Raw genomic sequence first — 25,389 nt, 5'->3', positions numbered from 1 at the left:
GAAATGAAGGTCAATGACAGATAAAAGAAAGGAAATGGTGAACAACATTGCATGAAGTACACATTAAATGTTTTACAAAATGACATGTAAAAAGGTGAAAAAGGGAATGGGAAAAAAGTTAGAAAGGAAATGATGGAGGGCCTAAGTGGAAAGAAAAGGTTATAAAAGAGGACAAAAGGCAAAAAAAAGAATGAGACAAGAATGCTGAGAATTGGCAGCATGTTTCTAGATGAATTACAACTACAACACTCTCAGTCTTGGCAAATTAAGTGTGCAAATACACATATGCCCAGACACACACATACACTAATCGCCAGGAATAGATAGAGTGGAGTGTGCTCGCATCAAAGGAAGCCTCCTACAGCTAATCTGACACAAAGCAATACAACACTCACCTCTACCATCTATGTTCTCCCTCTCTCCATATGTCTGTGTGTTCAGGTGTGAGCCCTTGAGCTTGCAAATCATCTGTTCACTTGTCACCCTCTTCTCCTCTTCTTTTATCCTTCCCCTTCAATTTGCTGCTTTAGTTATTCCATAGAGATTTTTTTAAAATACAGATATTTACTGTAGACATTGTCGGTCGTTTTACAGTTCAGTAGAGTACAGTACAGTAGAATAAACAAAAACTGTCATTATAAACCTGGTTGTCTGCTTCTCCAGCTTTGAGGCTGCGGTACCAACGGCAGCAGCTGAAACAATCAGTGCTTGGAGTTAGAAATGCAGTTGTAATATGCTTGGAATATAATAGAACAGCTGAAAATATGTATGTTAGGGAGCTGCTTCATAGACAATGAATTCAAAAACAAATTTGGTAGATTTTTTAATACCCAAATAAGCTTTATTGTATAGGAGCCTTTAGGGCTGCAGTCTCCTGGCCGACTGGTCAATATACCGTATTTCCCGCACTATAAGGCGCACCTTCAATGAATGACATATTTTAAAACTTTTTCCATATATAAGGCGCACCGCATTATAAGGCGCTACAGTAGAGGCTGGGATTACGTTACGTTACGTTACGTTATGCGTTAATGTCCATATTCACAATATGACCAACCTTGTTCAACTGTAAACACACAAAAGAAACACGTAAAGCTCACTTTATCAGTTCATTCCTCATCTACCAATCCCTCGAATTCTTCTTCTTCAGTGTCCGAATTGAACAGCTGGGCGAATGCGGCATCCAACACGCCTGTCTCATCAAAGTCGTCATTAATCGAGTCAGTGTCGCTGTTGTTGTCTGGCAGTTCAGTGACAATTCCTGCCTTCCTGAAAGCTCGGACCACAGTTGAGACTGATATATCAGCCCAGGCATTTACGATCCACTGGCAGATATATATATAGATCAATATCAATATTGATCCATATATAAGGCGCACCGGATTATAAAGCGCATGGTCAGCTTTTGAAAAAATTGAAGGCTCTTAGGTGCGCCTTATAGTGCGGAAAATACGGTACTCTTTTTTGCTATGCTACTTTCATAAGGAGGAAAGTGCTACATCAACAGCCTTTCAGGATTAATCCATTATTTCCTGTGGCAGGAGGGACAGACTAACAAATTACTTGTGAAAATGGGGGTATTCAAAACACCCCTGTAACTGCTAAATCTAACTGTACTCCACGTTTACCTAGCATTTACTGAACGTTTACTGAATCAGTGTTTCTCCTACAATTATGACAAAAAAATAGATAAGTGTGTCGTTTGAGTTCACTGCACTGCAATCTGTCCCATTAACCCCCTCTCAGACTAATTGATTATCTGATGATTATGTACAATTTCAGTAATCAAAGATTTTCTTTGGTTGACTATAGCATCAGTAGCCTTTCATTTCTGAAACAGAAAATGTACTTGTATACTCAGAACATCTCTCTGGGTGCTCTCAGTGTCATCAATCACACCTTTCTCAATTCATTGTTTTGGAAACGCTGCAGACGTTATCAGATGACATCACAAATTTCAATTTTAGAAAAATAATGAATGGACTTGGGAGAGATTTGTTGATGTTCACTAATAATTTGAACCATCTTAGACCATTGGAATAACATCTATGTAGGCCTATAACAATTATTTCATCGTCTGCAATTTTTTTATGTAAGTGCGTTAACTTTGTTTAACCGCAATTCTTTTTGGGAGGGTGGTGGGGTTTATTTTCATGAGATGGGTCAAAGCATTATAACACTTGTTTGCATCCATCAAACACATTTCCACTGTCTGTGTGCATCCTGCAGCACGACAGAACAGTAACTGTCCCATCAGAGGATGCCTCACACGCATTGATTTACAGTTGCAGAGTGAAATCGGCTTTCTAACGTTAACAATCCAAAGAGCATTGGGTAGTTTCATGAGAAGCAGTCTTGAGAAATGGCCATAACATTAAACATGTTTGGTTTTCACTGGAGTTTTCATTTAGTGTTGGCAATGTAACCCTATCTTTCAGGCGGCAAGCCCCAGCGAGGTCTCTGCGTTGTATTTGGTCACACCAGGGCTGGTAGGGCAGACAGGGAAACAGGAACCCAATGGTGGTTCAGGAACTTTGACCATTTATTGTATTACAAGACACAAAACAAAGTTTGATAAGTTTCCAAGGCCTTCATTTATAAATCAAAGACAAAATAACTTAAAATACTGCTGTCTGTATTACAGTTATGGATTTGGTCGCCACAATAACTTACAACTAACCCCCCTGACCCTAACCCTAACCCTAACAAAGGCTGATAGGTAGATAGAGAGCTTTGCCTTCTGGTTTAGCTCTAACCCTAACCCTAAGCCTAGTAGGAGTAATTTGGAGATTGGCAATTAATATCAATGATTATGACATTGACTATTGATATCTAAGAATATTTACTATAAGTAGTAAATTTCGGGGCACCACCCTGTTACCAGGGACCAATTTCCAAATTAGCAAAATCAATATCAACTCTCAAAAGAGTTAACAAAAGGAGTAAATTCGAGCACTGACTGTTATGAATCCAGCAATCGTCACAATCATAGCCACAATAATCACAAAAAAACAACAGTTTAACATATAACAGAAACATATCACAGCAATAATTATTCAAAGTAACATCACTCTGGATAAATTACTGTTTTAGTTCGATTATCCAATTACACACTTCAGCTACTAATCTACAATGGGTAACACACATGTAATAAGAATGGGTTATCAATATGAATAGCCTTAGCGATGGTGATAGCTATAGCGGTAACAGTAGTAATATCATATGCAGTAACATTAATAAATAGTGATAGTGATGAAAACCACAACAGCACAGCAACAACAGCCGCAATCGCACCAGTCTATCTATGGGCCTTGAGGGTGTGTGTGTGTGGGCATGCACGTGTATGTGTGTGTGGGGAGGAGAGTGAAGGAGTGTGTGGGCGTGTGGGAGTGTGGGTATGTGTGTGTGTGTGTGTGAGCAGTAAAGATGGCCAGAGAGTCATGTGAGTGACGTCTTTAATGGTCAAGATAGCGACGGAGAGACGTTGACTACGCACCCGTCGGAGCCAAGATGGTGACTGTTCTCCGTGTGTGAATGTGTGTGAAGAGAAGAAAAGGGAAGAAAAAAGAGATCGCAGACTATGTCACCACAGTTGATTATTACAATATCACGACACAGGTATTGGTACTTCAACTAGTGATATTGCTCAATCACTGATCACAGTGACGGCCGACACGAGATCTGTAGCACCACTCAATTTAGGAACTTATGGGATTTAAGGTAAATAAAACAAAGCAAAGCAAACAAACAGATGGAACTGAATCCCAAATAAACAATATTCTAATTGTCTCTGCCCAGACGAGCCTTTTACTTTGTTGGCTCCGCTCCTCTGGAGTGAGGGAGTTCAAGAGAGAGAGCGAGGGATCCGCTCCGAGTGTCCACAACACGTTCTTCAGCTCGGTCAAGCGGTCTGTGTTCTCCTCAGATAACGGTAATGTGATGAATCAGCAGTAGCGGGGAAGATCATGGAAGACGATGTTCTTTGTTAGCTTCGGATAACAAAGCCAGCGTGCTGGTCCTCTCAGCACGTTGATGAGCTGATCGCACGGCCGTCCGCGCTCAGTTTGAGGGAAAAAAAAAATAAAACAAATGAAAACACAGCAGTCTATGCTTGTCCCATGAGGTGAAGACCATGTGACCCAGGTTTTTGTGGTGGTAGGATCCAAATGTTTGGTGTTGTTCCCTTTGGCAATCTGCTTGAGACGAAAGCTGGGACAGTTCTCTACTGCAACTGGGGCACTGGGAAAAGCGAAGGTGGAGGGCCACGGAGCGTCTTTATTCCCTGTGTGACGTCACCGGGGACCCCTGCTGAGAGCTCTGGCTTCCGGCCAATGCCCGTGGTCCATTCCTTAGGAAACTCAGATCCACGGGTGGATCATGGGGGTCGTGGCGCCATTTTCAAACAGGCAGATAACTCTGGCCCAGGCTTCAGGAGGGAAATGTAGGCCTCTCTATTGTTCTTTTCAGAGCACATGGGAGGCGATCCCAACAGCTCCCTCTTTGTCACAACAGCGCAGTAGAGCGAATGCGACAATCTCATGCTCCATTTCACCCTCACTCATGAACAACACCATGAGATACTTGAACTCCTTCACTTAGGGTAAGGACTCATTCCTACTCGGAGTATGCAGTCCACCAGTTTCCTGCTAAGAACCATGTCCTCCGTTTTAGAGGTGCTGATCCTCATTCCAGCAGCTTCATACTTGGCTGCGAACTGATCCAGTGAGCACTGGAGGTCACAGACCAATAGAGCCAATAGGACCACATCATTCGCAAAAAGCAGGAACTGCACTGAGATCCAAACTGATATCCTGTCCATGAAAATCACAAACAGGATTGGTGACAAAGCGCAGCCCTGGCGGAGGCCACCCCCACCAGAAACGATTTATTGCTTAGAAGTCAGACACAGCTCTTGCTTTGGGAATACAAAGATTGGATGGCCCTCAGAAAAGACCCCCTCACCCATACTCCCGCAGCACCTCCTACAACATATCCCAGGGAACCCAGTCGCACACCTTCCCCAGGTCTACAAAACACATGTAGACTGGATGGGCATACTCCCAGGCCTCCTCCAGGATACGTGCAAAAGTAAAGGTCTGTTGTTCCAGGACCAGGACGGAATCCGCATTGTTCCTCTTCGTTCGACAATTGGCCAGAGCCTCATTTCCAGCACCTTGGACTTGACTTTCCCAGGGAGACTGAGGAGTGTGATGCCCTGGTAATTGGCACACATCCTCTGGTCCCCGCCACCTCGGTCTGCCACTCCTTTGGCACTGTTCCAGACTTCCACGCAATGTTGACGAGACGTGCTGAGGCTGCAGTCCTTCAGGCCTGTCGGTACCTTGCAACTGTCTCAGGAGTCTTGCGGGCTAACATACCCCGGAAGGCCTCTTTCTTCAGTGGGACAGTTACCGCCCCTTGAGCACCTAAAACCTTGAGGCCACAGCTCCCGCGGACATCGACCACTCAGGTTTAATGTCTCCAACCTCCAAAGGGATGCCAGAAAAGCTCCGCCGGAGAAGGTTTGTTGGACAGAGGCATCCTCTAGATGTTCCCAGTTCACCCGCACTACACTTTTGGGCTTGCTAGGTCTGTCCTTAGTCTTCCCCTGCCACCTAACCCAACTCACCACCAGGTGGTGATCAGTTGACAGCTCTGCCTGTCTCTTCACCCAAGTGTCCAACATATGCAGCCTCAGATCAGATGACACAATCACAAAATCAATCATTGACCTTCAGCCTAGGGTGCTCTGGTACCAAGTACACTTATGAGCATCCTTATACTTGAACATGGTGTTCATTATGGACAGTCCATGGCTAGCACAGAAGTCCAACAACAAACCACTGCTTGGGTTCAGATCAAGAAGGCCATTCATCCCAATCACACCCCTCCAGGTGTCTCCATCATTGCCCAAGTGCATGTTGAAGTCCCCCAATAGGACTATGGAGTCCCCTACCGGCGCCCCATACAAGACCCGATTCAGGGTCTCCAAGAAGGCCGGATACTCCGAGCTGCTGTTTGGTGCATACGCTCAAACAGTCAGAGTTTCCCCCCAACAACCCTGAGGTGTAGGTGACCTTCTCGTCCACCGGGGAAAACTCCAACGTAGTGGCGCTCAGCTGGGGGCTTGTGAGTAACACTGTAAAAATTGTGAATTACTTTGTAAAGCAAGCAATAAAAGGTAATTTAATAATACACTCTGGTACATCTTGAAATTTTACACATCTCAAATGGGGACCTGCATTGAATGAATTGTCAATACTGTAAACTGTCAGCAGAAACGTTTAGATTTAATATAAAAGAAATTGATATAAAGATACTTTTACATAGACGTTCTGGTTTTTGTACATTCACAACCCCATACATTAATGTGAAATGTATGTAGATGTAATGTCAACTTGTTGGCAAATACTGTCAAGTAATGTTGATATAAAGTAAACCCCGTAAATTAATGGGAAAAATAGTATTGGTTAGTTTTTAATTACTATCAAATAATGTTTGTATGAACTTAACTAAATCCATTTATAGGAAAAGCCTATAAATATATTGGAGAGTTGCTTGTAATTACATGATCTTAATTTTTTGTGCAGTATAAAACCAACATTTATCAGGTATTTACTGTAAATAGATTGGATAATCATAAAAAATAAAGCCCTAAACTCTCAAGATACCATTAATCAGTGTTAAAGTAGGGTGTTTATATGTAATTTTACGGAATCTTTCTGTGCTTTAAATTCAGAAGTCTGTACTTTGATGGACAGTTTTTGTGGATGGATTGGATAATCATATGCAAAGATTACTGTATGAAAACAACAGTCTTCATTTAAATTAGGTAATTTCAATTTATTCCCACATGTAGAATAACTGAAGGTTTTTTACTGTCATTTGACGGTTAGTGATTATTATATTTTTTTTTTTACATTGTAGATGGATTAACTGCCCACTGTTGTAGTTCTCTGATCTACTGGGATGCTAGGAAGATTATAATAATTTTAAAAATTAACCCTATAACTTTAATTGAAACAGCATAGTATAAAGAATCATTCAACAGAATACAAATTCAAATGTGTACAATAAAAAAAAGAATACAGAATCTAGGAAACAGTTTTACCACGTCTTTAGTGAAGATTGCCATTAAGAATAACCAATTGCCTCAGCTTTGAAGAGCTGATCTTGTTTATTCTCTCCCTTATTAGTATCTGCCTCATTTTGGAGAAAATGGTAGCATGGCGGCATAGTGGTTAGTGTGGTTGTCCCACAACAAGACGTTTGTGGGTTCGATTGGTTCGGTTCCTGAGCCTGGGACCTTTCTGTGTAGAGTTTGCATGTTCTCCCTGTGCTTGCGTGTGTTTCCTCTGGGTACTCTGGTTTCCTCCTATTGTCCAAAGACATGCATGTTTGGGTTAACTTGTGACTCTAAATTGTCTGTAGGTCTGAGTGTGAGTGTGAGTGGGTATTCTTCTCTGTATGTCTCTGTATGTTGGCCAGGTAATGGACTGGTGGCCTGTCCAGGGTGTGCCCCACCCTCACCCAGTGTGAGCTGGGATTGGCTCCAGCACTGCCCGCAACCCAGAAATGGATAGGTGGTAGAAAATGAATGAATTTGGAGACAATTCTCTCTAAGAGGATGGATGTTGATACAAAACACAGTATCTATGCCATCACGTGCAAGATGTGAGCAGACTGAACTTACAAATCAAATCAAATCAAATCAGATTTGTTTGTATAGTGCCAAATCTAACAAAGTTACATCAAGGCACTTTACATATAGAACAGATCTAGACCAAACTCTTTATAAAATGATTTAAAGAGACCCAACAGATCCCCCGATGAGCAAGCACTTGGCGACAGTGGCAAGGAAAAACTTCCTTTAAGAGGCAGAAACCTCGAGCAGAATGAGTTGTTTCCATCTGCAGCAAACAAAATTTCTTTCTGTCCCTCCTGGTCATGTACTCCAAAATCTGGCTCCTGCTCTCTCAGAGCCAGATCATTTGCGAATAACATGTCACTGGGCACCACTGACTGGTAAAACATCTGCATCATCTTTTTACAGATGCATGAGGACCTGAGCCTCCTTTGCAGGTTTATTTTTTCCTTTATATTGGATCACATCCCACCAGCACTTTTCAGTGCGACTGACAGTCGCAGTAATTACCAACATTGAGAAGCATGACTGACCAATCACTTTTCCGTTTTTCAAAATTGACTTGGGTGTGTTGCATGAACAAACAGTTCACTGTGTGGGACACGGGGGAAATTAAATTCCATTATGGGCCCCAAAGGACCAATCATTCTTCTACATACTGCATTTTCATTAAGTTTTAAAAACTGAGGCCTGCTCTGTAAAAAAGTTGCTGCCAGATCATCCAATACAAAGTATGGCATATGTGTGTTGCACATTTTTTCAGTCATTTATAGTTTTGGTACCAAATGTTGTACTGATATATAGCCCTGTAATGCCTGACCTGACAAATAATGGACAGAAAATTATTATTATTTTTTTTTATCTGAAGTCTTCATTTAGCCCTTTAACAAAATGTAAAAAAAAAAAGAAAAAAGAAAAAAGCCATAGTGCATAGTGCTTTGCCTCATTAAATTAGAGCCATGTTGTGCCAGGCCATTACCTGCTGTTCCTCCTGGTGAGAACAGGAGCAAAGGGTCACGGGAGAGTCCTGGATAATCAACTGGGGCCTGTACCTATATGTGTGTCTATGTGATAAATAAGAATATTATAGTGGGCATGGTAGCCTTCATACAATACTGGTTCTGTCTAATGGCATGTTTGTGAGAAATCTATGACATTACAGCATATTTCATCGCAATATAGTTTTAGCATAAGCAAATTGAAAGTATAGTCAAGAGTCAGGTTGAAAGCCATCACCCCACATTGTATACCAGAGGTCTCCAACTTTGGTCCTTCAGTCCTGGAGAGCTACTGTTCTGCATGTTTTAGATGTCACCCTGCTCCAGCACACCTAATTCAAACGATCAGCTCATCATCAAGCTCTGCTGAGGTCTGATAAAGAGCCACTCATTTAAGCAGGAAACATCTAAAACATGCAGGACAGTAGCTCTCCAGGACAGGAGTTTGAGACCTCTGTCATATAATGTAGTCTCAAAAAGAATATAGACTGTTGCAAGGCAGCAATGGTAATTTGGCATAAATATTTTCTCCATAAATATTGGTTTGTGAATTTGAAGCTGTGATGAGAAGTCAGCGCTGGAAACCAAAACCATTATGTGGAGCAGCAGGACAACTGTTGGCTTCATGAAAGACAAATTATCTCAAACTACTAGTGGAATGAACATCATAGGATGGACTGTTATTTTTTATAATGACTTTTGGTGGTGCAAACTCATCTCTGTTTACTTTTGATAATATGACTCACAAAGAGAGATCACAATGATTGAAGCCTTTAAGTGTAAAACTAAAGCCAAAGGAATTTTGAGTAAAATGTGTCAAAAAATGTAACGTTATTATCTTTAGCTACAAATTTTTCTTCCTCTGCCCCAATAAATACCTCCAAATCAGCAAGAAAAATAAGGTGCATCTGTCTTTTGCTGCAGTTGAAGTTCGGTAATCAATGCATTACTCCAGCACCTTTGGCAGAACTGCTTTAAGAGATGGTTTTTGTAGTTGCTATGTATTCTCTGCAATACCATCTTGTCTACCAAGAGTGGAAAACAACAGCCCTTGATACTAAGTGTTCAAGTTCACAGACATGACAAGCAACGGTGAACTTTTCTTCATGTCATGTTTCTCCTGACCATTCACACTAGCAGTAAAGGATATTGCAAGCAGACTACTATACAGGGAGTGTACATCTCTGAAAAGCTTTCATTGATGCTGATGGTGTGTTGCTAGTGATTCCAAACTGAACATGTAAAACTGAAGCAGATGGTGGAAATACCATTAGCAATGTCCTGTCTATCTGAGGTAAAACAGGGCCAAGCAGAATAGGAGGAGTTTGCATTATCTTTGGAGGCACCTCTCCTAACAAGTCTTACTTGGTACTTTATTTGCCATTTGGGGTTAAGTATTTGGACCAGTGCAGTGTTTCCCACAGACCAGAGAGCTATGCATTGTGGCAGCTATTCGGGAGTGGTTAATGCAAGGCAGAATTGGTAGCTAATCTCTGTTATCCATGTTAAAGGATGGATATTATCAATAACAGTTGTATTAATGAGAAAATTGGGTTACCAGGGAGTACATTCATTCATTTTTCGAGAAGCATCAGGAAACTCTGTCAATTACATTACATTCTGCTAGGCATTGGTCCTGAGTTGTGTCAGTTGTGGAGTTGGAATCCTGAAAAACTTAAAGTAAATCTGCACACTGACCCAGATGTCAAACACAAGCAGATAAAAAACTTGCAATTCCACATTTGGTCAAAGTTCAAAAATTAACTTTATAAAGTTGAAGCTGGGGTTTCACCTGTCACACCTTGTACACATTAACATTATTTTAGATTATTTTAAACTATTTAAGTTTCACGCTAACACAGCCATATTAGTACAACAGCACAGCCCTCCCCGATTCAGAGGACATCATTCAATAACTATGTCTAGGTTAACTGTCCTCCTAACTTGGTCTTAGATCATCAAGCTGGATTTCCCCTCACTCACCTGCCTGTGCCGACTCTCAACCCATCTTTTGTCTACATTAAACCTTTGTGTGTGATTAAAGAGTATGGATATATTTCAAAACAATTTTGAAAGCCCAGAGAGAATCTTTGAAATAAAACCTTGAGTGTTTATACAAGGGCAAACACACACACACAAACCTGTAACAAAAGATCTCGAGTCCAAGGACCATCTGTGCTCAAACCTTAATTGCTCCTGTTCATTGTGGGAATCCATAACTCAAATACTGCTCTTCCAACTTTTTGTGTATCCCTTTCTTTCTCTGCCTTTCTCTCTTGGCTTTTAACCTTAACAGGGTTTAGCCTGCCAACAGGGTTAGCAGGCTAAACTGATTCAAAGTAAGGGATAAACGAAAGCACTTGTGGCAGAAGAGGTGCAAATTATCAAATCATCTGTTGAATATTCTCCACTAACTGTTTGTTAGTCTGTCTGTTTGTGTTTGTGACTAAACTGTGTGATGAACTTTGTGTGATGAAAAAATGCACAGTTCCTACTTAGCTCTGACTCCATTAAATTGCTGGCTTGGGCTGATCATGCAAGCCAATCAGCAACATGCATGCAAAGGACACAAGAAAGAGAAAAGGCGAAAAGGATGAAAGGGGTCATGACAGTGAGAGAAACAGGGAGTAAATCTGAGGCCCCCTTACAGGACTCGGAGAGGGATCAATCTACCTTTTTCATTATCACCAGATCATGTGGCGTTTGGAGCTGGACAAATTGGGACTGCTGACTAGTTAGCAATAGGTCTCCAGTGCACGGGTTAATATAATATTTGCTTTATTTTCACCTGAAGCCTGTGCTTATAAATTATAAGTGGAATTATAAATGTAATTACAATGTTAATTATGCAAACGTCTATGAAAGCATCACAATTTAGATCCTAAAACAAGATAACAATTAAATTTTGCTGCCTTGAGTGTATCAAAACAGAATCAATATCATTTCTAAAATGTCTGTTTAAAGGATATTTTGGACATTAAATATATATATAAACAAATGAAAACATAAGTGATGAATGTACATTGTATTAACGTGGTGTTTGAAATCATATTTTTAAGTGGATGTTTTCAAAATATGGAAAAAATCACACAAAGTACTTAATCTTTGTACTTTCTTTTATTTTTCTTGGGGTATAAAACATATTTCACTTCTAACTTTATATTTATTGACTGACAGAATTGTCTTAAAACTAAGCTGAGTTGTTAATTCTGCTGGGAATTCTAACTCTGTGAAGACTTCTGTTGTGCACAGAGCATTCCTACTATTTGATGAACACCATATTTGCCTGCCATCATTATTGGGCAGGATTTTATCATGAATAAGTTCCTCCATTTTTATATTTAAAAACACTGCGGTGGTTAGGTGACCTTAAAGTTTCATTCTAGGGAACTGGTACAACTTACCAACAGTATATCATTAAAACCATGCAGCCATGTTGCAATGTGGATTATAGCTACAATTTAACATAAAATCTGACAGTCTAGTTACCTGATGGGCTCATACCACAGGGAGATAACCAAGAGACATAGCAATAAGAGCTCAAGAACAACAGAAACAAAGTAGGCGGCCAGTGAAGGAAACTGGACAGGACCAGAAGAGAAAAAGAGGGATGAACAGTGGACAAATCAGGAGAAGAACAAATAAAACTTTGTTTGTCATCCAAGCCTAAGCCAAACTAACCCAATTGTGTGTGCATACAGTACAGGCCAAAAGTTTGGACACACTTTCCTATTCATTTGAATGAAAAGGTGTGTCCAAAATTTTGGCCTGTACATCAACAGCATTGATTTGGAATGTGTGTGTGTGTGTGTGTGTGTGTGTGTGTGTGTGTGTGTGTGTGTGTGTATGTATGTATGTGTGATGTGGTCCTACCTATGCAGTAACAAAGGAGTACAGATAGCAGTACAGATAGTCCTACTGCACTGAGGGCTGTACACCTGGAAAAAAACAAATAATGGTTGTTAGTGTCACTTTCCTTGGGTATGTTGTTGTGCCAAATAAAATTTTTATTTATTCTTGCCGCTTCACATATTTTTCAACGTCTGACAAATTTCAGCTGTCAAGCTTGAGTGAGCTGTAAAATTAGTCAAACTCCAAAATTCAATAGTAATATGTCACAGAATGAGGCAATATTTTGGAACCAAATGATGACTAGATATGGAAATGTTGTAAAATGAAGTTAGTTTTTATGTGTATAACACCAATTCACAGGAAAAATCATCTCACTGTAATGTTATTTAAATTATTATTTAAATTATTTTCAAGCAATATCATAAGGACTTTTGATGTTTTAACATTAATAAGGAAAGTATTGTAATATGACAAATGTGATTGTCTGATATCAAACTCAAAAAGGTGAAAAAATGTGAAAGCAGAAACAGTTCCCAGACAAAATGAAGCAAAATGTTTCCTGTAATATGTATAAGAAAAAAAAAAAAAAAAAGCAAAGACAACAGCCCGTTGTGTGGAGATGTGCACTTGACATACCTTACAGGGACAACAAGTTGTAGATGACGAAAAACCAGAATGCAAAAAGTGACACACATGACAGCAAGAAACACTGAGACTTATCTAAGCAACTGAAAGAGAGACATCCACATTTGTACTCTGAAGTTAGGTTGAATTAACATCACTCTTTTACTTTATACCTAGAGGCCAAACTGTGAATGTCCTGAGATCTTACCAGTAGAACTGCTACAGCTGGCATATGTTGCATTATGTTGTTGCACCACTCAACACACTACTGCTAACAAAGGCTAACACAGTAAGTCATGTGATGTGGATGCCCAAAACATTAGTCACTGGCCATTATTGCTCAGTCTGTCAAGTGAAATCTAATAGTCCTTTTAAATGAATATTTTCACATCATATTCATCCATTTGAACTACTGTGTGAAGATGCACTATAAGGAGAAGGCATGCACACTCATATTAAATACATACACACATACACATTATATTGTTTTATGTTGAAATGGAGGGATGGGAGGGGCATATTAGTAGATGACTTGCTCTTCTTCCTTAGCCACAGCTCTGTACTTTATGAAGTGTACAACAACACTGGTTTCTTCCTGCTCATTTCATCTTACCTCCATGAGCAATACTTTGATGTTTTCTTGAACTTGAAGGCAGAGCGGGAGAGTGTATTCCTTGGTAACGGCCTAGTGGGTGGGGAGTACACTGAGCCCGTTGCCATAGTGTAGCCAGGAGTTGCAGTGGAGAAGAGGGGGGTGGTGCCTGTGCCTGTCTTAAAAAGGAAGTGCCTGGATGATGACAATAGACAACGAGAGGAAGAAATTATGTAGCAATAAATGGGACATTAGTTATGCTTACATAGACAATATATTGTAGTGTCCAACTCTCCCATATCATGGCACCCTGTGGTGGCAGCAGGTAATTGGACATTTTGATTAATATCCTTACTGCAATAGTTTCTTAAATAACTGGAAAATTATCTCAAAAAGCTGTCTTTGTAAAATCAATGACACTTCCATGTGTGTCTGCAGTAATTACCAAGGTCAGGGTTTGTAATTAACACCAAAGAAGCCCAACTAACACATGTCTGTACTTACGATTAAATAGCTTTATAACAAGGCTACATGATTAACAATTAGAACACTATTATAACTGAAGGTCTTCAATTAATACTTGGCTCTAGGCTAAATGTGAAAATAGTGAAGAGAGAAGAAAGGGGAAGAGAGCAGGAGTGAAAGGTGGAAAGACTGAATGAATAAAGGAATAAGACAAAAAAACTACTGTAATTGAAAGACAGCAAAGTTGTTTTTACACATATTTTTGACATTCAACTCAAAAGCATGTGTAATTAGTCACTCAAACAGTGGCGATTCTAATTGATGATAACCACATGATTTCACCCCCCCCCCAAAAAAAAAGAAAATCACAGAGTCTGGTCTTTGCATAGGTTGCAATTTCTATCAGCTGCAATATGGCAACATTATCTCATGAGTACAAAAACAGACATGCTAAATATCTGAATAAATGAAAAAAGATTAATTTCTGATCATACTGATTTTGTGTTTGCCAGATGAAAATTTCAGATTTTTGGTACCTAACTAAAATTAATTGAAATAATTTATCAATATTTAACAATAACTACTTAGTGTTTTTGGCAGATAAAGTTCTAATCAAATTAAATAAAATTTAATTATATAGCCCCAAATCATAACAAAGTTACATCAAGGCACTTTACACGTACAGAGAGATTTAAAGATTTGTTAAAGAGACCCAACGCATTGGAGAAAAAGACTGTTTTCAATTAAAGTAAAACTACTCTTCAAAGGTCACAGGACTAGACCACAGGAACAGATGTATACTGGAAATGCAGGCAGAAAACTCAAAAACAAAAATATTTGTTTCAGTCCATCTTGTCCAATGCTCTGTGGCCACAGATTTAAAGAAGGGTCAATTCTAAAGTTTTTATAATTAATGTGCAGAGAGACATACTGCCGGGAGAAACCATATATTACTGATGGTTCTGCGGCTCTGTTCAGATTTTACCAAAAGCAAATATAAAGGAGATTTTTCTATTCATTAATGTACATGGATATGCAAAGATTTTGGAGAGTGTGAAGTGTTTAAATGCATCTATTGCCTCACATGGCTTTCAAGTTACTTTGATGGGGGAATTTGCTTCCTCTTTTTCATGTGGTGCTGCTCTGCACATCTCATTCACTGTATCAAACTTGTGTGTCCACCTTACATGACAACCTACATTACCTGCTGAGTCAAAGTTTACATTTGTTTGCTGGCAAAAGTTTAAGATTTGTCGAAACCCTTTACTATTTATTTACTCTATGCAAACATTGGAATTTCCCACTTTACCACTGAAATGCCTCACACCTCTGAAGTATGACTGTGAAACAGTCATATTTACTGTTATTATTTGAATAGAGAAAGAATGAGACACATAGTCACAGATTTACATCTAATGAAAAACACTATAAGATAAATATAATTTGACAACAGGTGTGGGCTTCCTTAATTATATCTCTTTGCTAAACTACCCTAATACAAAATGTTACAAATACTGTAGTGTTCAATCTCTGTTGGGTTGCATTTAGACAATGTGTTTTGCTAAATTGTTCTTAAATATGAAGATGTGTTTTTTGAATTTGAGTTTTAAGTTGAAGCACATTGGTGTAATTGTGACCATTTACTGTGGATCAGGGTTGTTGTTTGTGTTGTGCATATTCTATGTATTTGTGTATTTGGTTGTGGTTTAGGTATGTGTGGCACATTTTTTCACAGCGCTCGGGGACACTACAACAATGCAAAAAAAAAAAAAAAGAGAAGAAGAAGAAGAAGAAAAGACATAAAAAGAGATGAGACCAGAGGATGTGCCAAATAATAGATGGATACTGGTGACCTAGTGTAGCAGCTGCACAACCATTTTTATAACAGCAGTTTTCAGGCATGTGCATCACCTCTCGCATACAAATGCAGGCAAAAGTCATTCTTGTAACTGTAGAACCTGTAACTGTAAAAAAAAAAAATAAAAAAAATAATAATAATAAAAAAAAAACCCTAACCCCTAACCCTAACTGCTGAATTCCTCCTGTGTCAAAAGGATAATGTACTGAGTTGTGTGAGTTAAATTTTCTTGAATTGTGTAGTGTAATTTTGAGCTATCAGATTTTACAGTGTAGCGCAAGAATGAAATACAAACAGCTTATCTGATCTGATGAAACTCAGGAAGCTTACATGAATCTTACATCAATCTTACATGAAGCTTACATCAAAATGCATTTTGAGAATCAAGTGCTCAATTTCTGTGTTTATTTTGCATAATGCTAGAAATGTTAGTTTTCAACAAGCACAAGCAATAAATCACCATTCAGTAGAACAAATAAAAGAATTTTAGCTCTGGGATTTCCACCTTCACTCCACTTCTAATTAGAGTCTTATGGACACAACCATAGCAGTTGACTGTTAGCTGGAGACCCTGTGTCCTTGTGGGATTACAGGTATGCAGTGTTCATAATACTTTTGCACTGGAACCTATACTATGACTGAGCCACTCTTAAAGCCCCATGACTGCAGATAAAGAAAGTGTGGATAATCATGTGTAAAATGACTACAACTCAACTCTGTTTAGGTGACAGTAGCATGTTGTCAACCATAACTGATCTGGTTGCCCCCTAATAGCAGCCCTTGAACTGTGCTATTCTACAACCTGCATGAGTTCTACTTAGACTGGGCTTTTTAGACAACGTTTTACACAATAGGAGAAGAAAAACCCTTCTGTAAGGCAGCTGTTGTGTGTGACATGAAGTAACAAAAGGTAAGTCACAGACAGTTTAAGGGATCCTTAGAAAAAAAAATGACTGTGACTAATGCATGGACAGTAGATATTGAACATACTGCAGCCGTGACAATGTGACAATGTAGCCAGTGAATAGCCAGTGAAGAACAGCTTTCTTCATATACTCCTACAGTTGCATTTAGAGACTACTAGTTGAGAATATTAGAGAATAGAATGGTGGAATGCAGGGCAGTAAAGACTTTATATTTCACCAGAACTTAGCTTTTGGTTGGTGGCATCTGTATCATTTAAAAAAATAAGGTAAGTTGAAAACACACAGATTTGATTTTTAGTTTCTCACTCTTTCATATTCTTTGGTTGCTGTCTTATTGTCTGCGTTCCCCCCCCCCCAATTGTTACTGGAGAAAGCAAAATCTTGTATTTTTGCATTATTGTTCATGTATGTGAATATTTCAAAAGTTAATTGGGTGTTCAAGGCTTAGGTTAGGTTTAGGGTTTTGTACAAATTGGAAAATGAGGAATGTCAGACATTCTTAAATTTGAGCTATAGAATTGATGATAACTTGGGAAGTATTTATTTGATAAGAAAGGCATCGATACTAACAACTGCTCAATTCACTGACCAATTCTGTTAGGTTCCCTGCAATTTAACAAGGGGTTGCATAGTGTGTGTGAGTGCGTGTGAATGTGTGTATGAGCATAAAAATGTTTCTGAGATGCTGTAATCTGCAATGTATTGATTATTCCCTCTACATGAATACATTTACATGTTTCTGGAACATTTCACCCTGGGTCCTCCTTTCTTGTGTTGTGGGAATCATAAACACACCTCTTTACTTCTCTCCCTACAAGCATCAGTTTATGGTGTTCATTTCCGTTTCTGGTAATAACAGCTGTAGTTAGAAGTACAATTAACACAAAGTGCAACTATAACTTAATAACAACCTGTGTCAGTGTTAAATAATTACCCCATACTCATGCTACTACTATGACTACTACTAATAATAACAATAATAAGAATGATGATGGGCTGTAGAAGTCCTCAATTCTTCAGTTACCCCACATACATTCATTATGTTAGCATTTTTCACCCAAAAGACTCCTGGGAGATTCTCTCGGGTTTGGGTTGTCCAACGTGTTTGAGATGTGGAGCTCAGTGGGGAATATTTTGTGTAACTGATGGCGACAAACTAGAAACAAAAAATTAAACTTCTCTTTTGTTACTACATATTTCATAGGACAATGTGTTTTTGGATGTTTACATTTCTTTCTAACCTGCTTTTTCTCCTTTTTTGTTCTTTATGGAGGCCTTTTGGAACCTTTAATGTGGTGCTGATTGGAAATGAGCCTGCTGGTCAGGGCTGATTGTAAGGTCTGTGTGGACCCAGCTTGCAGCTTTCTTGAGAGGATCATTCACACAGTACACCACCAAGTTTAAAGTCAATCAGATACATTGCCACTGCATTAAACCGCAGAACCAATGTGCCTGCAACATTTATACTAGCTTTAGTTTCTCACAACTCTTTTTGCAATGCATTTTGATTAAAAGCTTTTGTTTAATTTGCTCCATATATGGAGGAGTGCTTCCACCACTGACACCAGTAAACCAATAAACTATTAGCCAGGGTAGTGCCAGATTATATTATAGTGCACGATTCGGTAGAACAGTCCAGACAAACAAATGAGAGAGACAAGTAAGAACAGAATAAGGCAGCAGGCAGCAGAGAGAAAACAGCATGCAGGGTAAAGGTATGCACCAGTTGGTTTGTGGTTTGTCTGCAAAGATTAACGAGACGTGTGTATATGATACCATCATCTTTCCAAATTCACCCTTTCCCACTGAGTGTGGAATGTATGATGGTATGTGGAAGAAATAGTAAATGTGTCCTCTGCTCTCTCTTTCACACTCTCGCATACACTCATGCACACACACATAAGTCTTAACTGTCAAAAAGTTGTTTCTAAACACACACACACAAGAAGACACTGAGCTACAAGGGCAAGGCACAAAAAGAGTAAGTGCAGAGGGAGTGGAAGAAGCAGTGTGATGAACTGAGAGTAAAGGCCAATGTTGCACTCATAAATTATGTATGAGTGTGTGTGCATGCGTGTATGTGTATGTGTTTGTGTGTGTGTGTGTGTGCCCAACTGAGGGACAACAGGTCTTTATGAAGTCGCTAGCAAGACATTTAACTCCAGTAAAGTGTAGGGGCTCAACAAAGATACAGGTTACAAATCATCCAGTGATAGGGATTCAATAAAATCCACTAGTGAAGAAAGAGACACACTGACCTCACGTTGTTTGCTAGTGCTTTTAAAGTGCAACTACAACTACAAACTTCTAGGTAATTAAAAGTGTTCTGCCGAGATATCATGATTTTCCTATCATTATTCGGATTCACAGTCAGAAACAAACAACACATTCGTAGAAATCTCTCTCTGGTCTTAGGTGCCATGTAACACCACAGTATCATGATGGACTTTTCTGGCGCATTTGTTACTCTTTCAATCTTTCTTTTTAGTGAAGGAAATGAAAAGTGTCTTTTGTGTTAGTCTTTTGGCAAATGAGATGAAAACATAAAGTCAGTATACCTTGTTTCCAGAGGCACATTGCTACCCAGCACCCAGCTGTCTTGCAGCGGGACGCTCTCAGGAGGTGTAGTCTGCAGCTCGGCTGGTGACTGGCCAGCCACAGGGGCCGGGCTTCCAGTAGGAGGAGTTAGCTGACGAGTCGAATTCAGGGAATGGCCAGCGTGGTGCGTTGATGACAGAGATTGGTTGAGAGCCGTTATTGAGGGCTGCTGGCGGTGAGGGGGGGGCACAGGAGGCAAAGTGGAGCCATGATGATTGGATTGTTGTTCTGTCAACAAAAGAGATGCATGGTTGGAAGCATACATTACAAACAATACAACATTTGTGCAAAGAGCATCTCTAAAAAGACAATGGTTTGAAGATGCAAATGTTGTGAGGTCCAGAAAGATTCCGATCTCCCACACCCATCAGACTTTAAAGAGACTGTTGCCTTTGCAGAGATTTCCCAGATCTCTGCTAAGTGCCATCCTGGACCTTTATCAAAAAATAAATTGCAGTCCATGCCACAAATCAGCCAAAACCGCTCTGGAATGCATCCAGGCCAACAAGGACACAAAAATTGATATAATAAGAAATTGGATATTCTGATCAAATAAGAGACAAACATGCCGGATTGATTCCCCCGTGAGAAGAGGACTTCACAGCTGTTCGAACCATTTTTCTACGGGATAGAATTTACACCGGACAATGAACTATTCCACTTATGTAACAATAGCGCCACCTGAATGACAAACCACCTGAACCGGTGGCATATTGCCTGAGCAGTGTAATCTATGTGCTTGGTTGTTGCCTATAACTGTTCTGTAAAAAGAAACTTCATACACAGTCCATAGTCATACGTTTATGATTTTCCACAGCCAGCCAAGATATGCATGGAATTGTTCTTTTCTTAGTTCATTTTTTTGTGTGCTCTGTGATGTTGTGATTATCTAATAACCATTTAATTGTGTTTTACAGTGAATCAGATAAAACCATGTTCACCGAAGTAACCACAACAAGCAGAGAAAACTCTACTAATCAAAACGATACATTTATCTTTGTTTTATATATAACTTTAAACTTGGGTGAATGAAAGGTGTAGTTAAAATCCAAACACCGCCCTTGCTATGCCCTGAAATTTAAAGGGAGAACTTTCGATTCGATTGGACCAAATCCGTGCCGACAACCAGACCACACCCGTGGGTCGGCTCCCAAATAAAAGTAGTCAAAAATAAAATTTTATGGAGTTTTGGTAGAGTTCTGGGTTCTGAAGAACCGAAGAGGAGAGCTTCCCCAGGAGACCTGCCAAAGCAATAACAACCACAACAGAAAAAGAAACTCAGAAGTCAGAATTCAGCCACTAAGCTACAAGGGCTTAGTTCCAACTTGAAGCCAGGCTGCCCTAACCCTAACCCTTACCCTGGTCTATTTTCATCAGGAAAGAGAAGAATAATTTGGTTATTAACTTAATAACCAAGCCAAACGCACGAAAGAGAACACTGCCGCTGAAGAGGGACAAGCCAGACTGATAGCCACTTCATCCGAGTACCAGTCTAGCTTGGGAGGCCACGACGAAGGACCTCAACGCGGCTGCTCTCGTCTGACATCTCCTGCTCTGCGTGGCCAGTTGAGTTGTCTACCAAGTAAGGTGGCATTTATCTGCTTCCCCAGCGGATTGTTCGAGTGTTGCGAGGCATGGCTATTAGATAACAGTGAATCAAATTATAATTTTAGAGCTCTCCTTCCTCAGACAGACTCACCCTTGTATTTTGATAAACAATCTGGCATTCATTCGCCCAAATCCTCAAGAAACACCAGCCGCTTAATTATCATTGTATCATTATATCATGCCATTCCATTTACATATCCAAACTCACCTGTTTCACCTAGTTTATGCTTTGACTTGCACCTGTATATAATGAGCACGTTTTTATTTACCCCTTTTAATTAATTAAAAACCCCATAAATTAAGCCATTGTTACACTCCTTCCTTCAGTAATTGCTCTTAAGTCAATCCACAGTAAAGGACATCCCTTCCAGATTGACACTTGATAAGAGGCAATCTATACACAATCTTAGGCACAACGCAAATCTAACATAAAGAAAGATAGTGGGCTTGGTCCGACAAAACCCGGCGCTTTATCTCTATCCTCCATTATGCTTTTTAGTATGGTTTCAAATCGAAAGGAGACACTTATGTAGTAAACAGGAGAAATTCTGTCATGTTTCACCTTCTGCATTTCATAATCCAGTGTCACTCACAGAGTCACAGTGAAGCAGAGCAGCCAGCACCTCAACAATACAAAGAAGTATACGTTTGATAATCACATACACATACTGCTCATCAAATGTAAGGATGAATTTCTGCAATGCATTACATCAATGTTGTTTGACCTGTTGAGATTAAACCAATGATTCTCTCTTTTCCCCTTGAAATAAATCAGCTCTGAGCCTTCAGACAAACAGATTGAATATGGTTCGGAATTGTATCATCTTTTTATAATTATATAGCAGAACTTACTCTACTGGCAATGGCATGCACAGATATTGTGTGCTTATGTAAGACCTAAAGTACATTTTTGAGAAGATCCAACAAGATGCAAAAAAATCCAAAGTAAATGTGCATCAACACTGGAAAAGTTCACACGTTGTCACTTACTTGCTGCTATATCTCAGTTAACCGAGGCATCACTCCTCAAAGAAAATGAGCAGAGGCAGTTGTTCAGTGTTGTGTTTTTCTTATTACTCAATATGATATATTTTTAATTTATGGTGGTGATGAAGAAATTAAATGGAATTTATGTAATTACTATTATGTTTATATTACAGTTGTGAAACATCATTTTATCATCAAATCTGCAGCCAAACTCAGGCATTCATTTTTTTGTGGTAGAGTCTGGTCAAAGCTGGTGAGAAATGTGACCCAACCTTGCTCTCACCTTTGCTAGAGTGAATACTGATCAGTATTAGGTCTTGAAAAAACCCTGCTTTGTAAAAACATTTCTTTAATGTTGACCTGGTTTCAACTTTCCCTAATATCTTTCTTCTGCTTAAATCATCCAAATCAAATCAGCTCCTCGTCTCTGTTTAGGGTGGTCTGAAATAAATGAACACTGGTATTTGATTTGAATATAGACCCTGATGTCTCCATCTTGGCAGCATGTAATGGGTTCGATTCCCAGGCCTGGGGCCTTTCTGTCTGGAGTTTGCATGTTCTTGCTGTGTTTGCGTGGGTTTCCTCTGGGTACTCCAGTTTCCTCCCACCATCTAAAGACATGCATTTCTAGGTTGATTGGTTACTCTGTATTGCCCCTAGGAATGAGCGTGAGTGGTTGTTCATGTCTGTCAATGTGTGAGCCCTGCAATGTGCTAACAACCTGTTCAAGGTCCTCACCCAATGTGATTAGGAATGTTCCACTGTATGTGGGAAGCTTCAAGGCAGAATTCTAAATCTCAAACTTACACACACAAACAAACAAACAAACAACACTACATGGCAAAGCACACACATTTGTGCTGTTGGCCTGATGAAAACATCCCAGTGAGAGGGTTGCAAGGCAAGGTAGCTAAGTCAGCTAGGTAAGTCTAGCTGAAAGACAAAAAGTTGTCAAAGTGCAGCAGATGTATTCAGTCATTCACATGCTTGATGTGTCAGGACAACTCACAAATATATCTAATATGTGTATTTGGCATAAACATGCAAGACGGCCCTAATCAGGGCCCTTTACAGAGCTACTTCACCTTTCCATTTACAATGCAATAAGAACCACATTGCAAACTTTCAGGCATGCCATTTCACTTTGCCCACAGCCACTGTATGCAAAAGGCATGTATCTATTCCCACTTAAGAGTGTGAGCGGGATCCTCGAACAGAAGGAAAACCTCCTTAAAATTGAAAATACTATTGACCATAGAAAAAACAGTAGTGCAGCTCTGGAAAAAATTAAGAGACAGCTGCAAATTTTTCGGAAATCAGTATCTGTACATATATGACAGTCATTCCATTCCAGTGTCTTGTTTTTCCAAGAAAAGCACACCCTTTTAGACCTAGGTACTAGGTACTGATGAGGTGATTGCCCGAACCAAATCTTAACGAAAATGTATAAAATTCATTGCTGTGTTCATCTCTATCCTCTTGCAATAGGACCATTTTGATGGCAACAACAGTGCTACTATCTGTGAAAATAACCTTGAAACAAAAAAAAACCCCAATGGGAAACCTGAGCAGTTTAATGTAACAAGTAATTAATTTTTTTTGCATGTTTCTATGCTACAACCAGCGGCATCACATGAGCATATATAACCTTTTGTGAAAATCACTGAATAGCCCCATTATAAAGGACATAAACAATCATCCGAATAAAACAATTAAGACATAAAAAAGACAATTTTCTATGACATTCAAGTTCAGATTCCTGCAGGAACTGAAGCTTTTAATTTCACAAATAAATGGAATGTCTCTGTGGTTAAATACTAACTATATCTGAATGCACAACCCTCAAACAACACAAATTATCACTTTGAGCATATGCTACACTGCAAACCCTGTTGGAAACCCCTGTAAATGCTGTACAGCATCAGAGAAACTGATTTTATTCAGTGTTCTAATTGAGCCTGATCACTAGGTCTGTTGGTGGATGAGGATGAGAAGTTTTCATGACACAGGAAATCCTGGCTGAGAAAAGCTGACTGCAATGACAGCAATGGCCGTGCAGACCTCTAGTGGCAGTACCTTATAACAAGAGATATCACATAGTAGGCAACATAGTCTACTTGGGGGGGGGGGGGGGGTTGGACTATACAGCAAGGCCAGAAAAAGACAGTTCATTAGCAGTGGAGACTGCTATTCCTTACACATCTGAAACCAATACATACACACTATGGCCACTATACTTTGTAGGTTTATCATTGTAACCAAGAAATGACCACTTGTTGGGGTATAATGGGCTGTATGAGAGGGTTGGGAAAAATTTCCAAAGGTAATTTTGGGTTGAAAAACTGGAAGACAGTTAAAATACCATCAATCTTCATAAAATTCAGTCAATCATAAAAATGCTGCCCAGTGGTGGTAATTATGATTAAATTATGAGATGGTTATATATGTCTATATATATATATATATATATGTCTTATTTACGAGCTGGCACTCTATCTATATCGATATTTCTCTGTGTTGCATCAAAGGTGTATTCAAAGCTATGATCAAGGATTCTTTGGTTGATTACTAAATAGCAACAATGACACACAATGCTGCATAGGGTTTCTGAAAATGTATATAATAATGTGAAGATTGCATTTTTTATAGTGTCATATAGTCATGACCTGAAAAAATAATTAGAAAAAAGAACTGGAAAAAAAAAAAAAAAAAAAAATAGATTCAACGAAATAAGAAACGCCAGTTGAAGTTCAGGTCAGTATTGGAGTTAAACTCCATCACGGTTGACAGGAAATTGAACAAGGAGAGAAGAAAAGAAGGTGCAGAAATAAAATGGAGGTGATACAGGAAATCAATTAAAAGTTTCAGAAGCAAAAGCAATGGTCAACAGAGATTAGATGAGGTGGAGGGGGAACAATATGACTGTAAGAGGCGCAGCAAGGGGTAGACAGGGATACACAGTTGGTAGTAGGAGGAGGTAGTTGGAGGACAAAAAATAGAAGAAAGAAGAGAAAATACATCCCTGAAAAAGTAAAAGATTTATCGACATAGTGAAAAAAGGTCAGTAGAAGAACTAAGACCCGTGGTTCTTGAAGCATGAAACTCATTCCACCTCTGAGCTCGGGGCAGGGAGAGGGGTGGAAGACAGGCCTCTTTTCCACGCCTGGAGCTGCCTTAGTGGGGCATGTAAATAGAGAGTCCTTCTTTGCTCAGTGACCCCAACGTAGGTAAAGGAT

General features: G+C 39.5%; 1 protein-coding gene across 7 annotated transcripts in view; it reads right to left on the bottom strand.

The window, feature by feature from the left end:
• The window catches only part of tenm3 (teneurin transmembrane protein 3), a 174,891-nt gene that overhangs the window by 70,061 nt on the left and 79,441 nt on the right, over positions 1–25,389 (bottom strand). For all 7 annotated transcript variants that reach the window (XM_029513007.1, XM_029512999.1, XM_029513050.1 and 4 more), the window contains 3 exons: positions 19,519–19,786; positions 13,733–13,906; positions 12,517–12,581 (listed from right to left, as the gene is read on the bottom strand). In XM_029513007.1, the coding sequence (XP_029368867.1) occupies positions 12,517–12,581; positions 13,733–13,906; positions 19,519–19,786 (507 nt within the window). The remainder of the gene's footprint in view (positions 1–12,516; positions 12,582–13,732; positions 13,907–19,518; positions 19,787–25,389) is intronic.

This window comes from Echeneis naucrates, chromosome 1 (genome assembly GCF_900963305.1).
Source record: "Echeneis naucrates chromosome 1, fEcheNa1.1, whole genome shotgun sequence".
Lineage (NCBI taxonomy): Eukaryota > Metazoa > Chordata > Actinopteri > Carangiformes > Echeneidae > Echeneis > Echeneis naucrates.
Note: the sequence above shows the minus strand (reverse complement) of the source record. Positions and strands in the feature narration are given on the sequence as shown.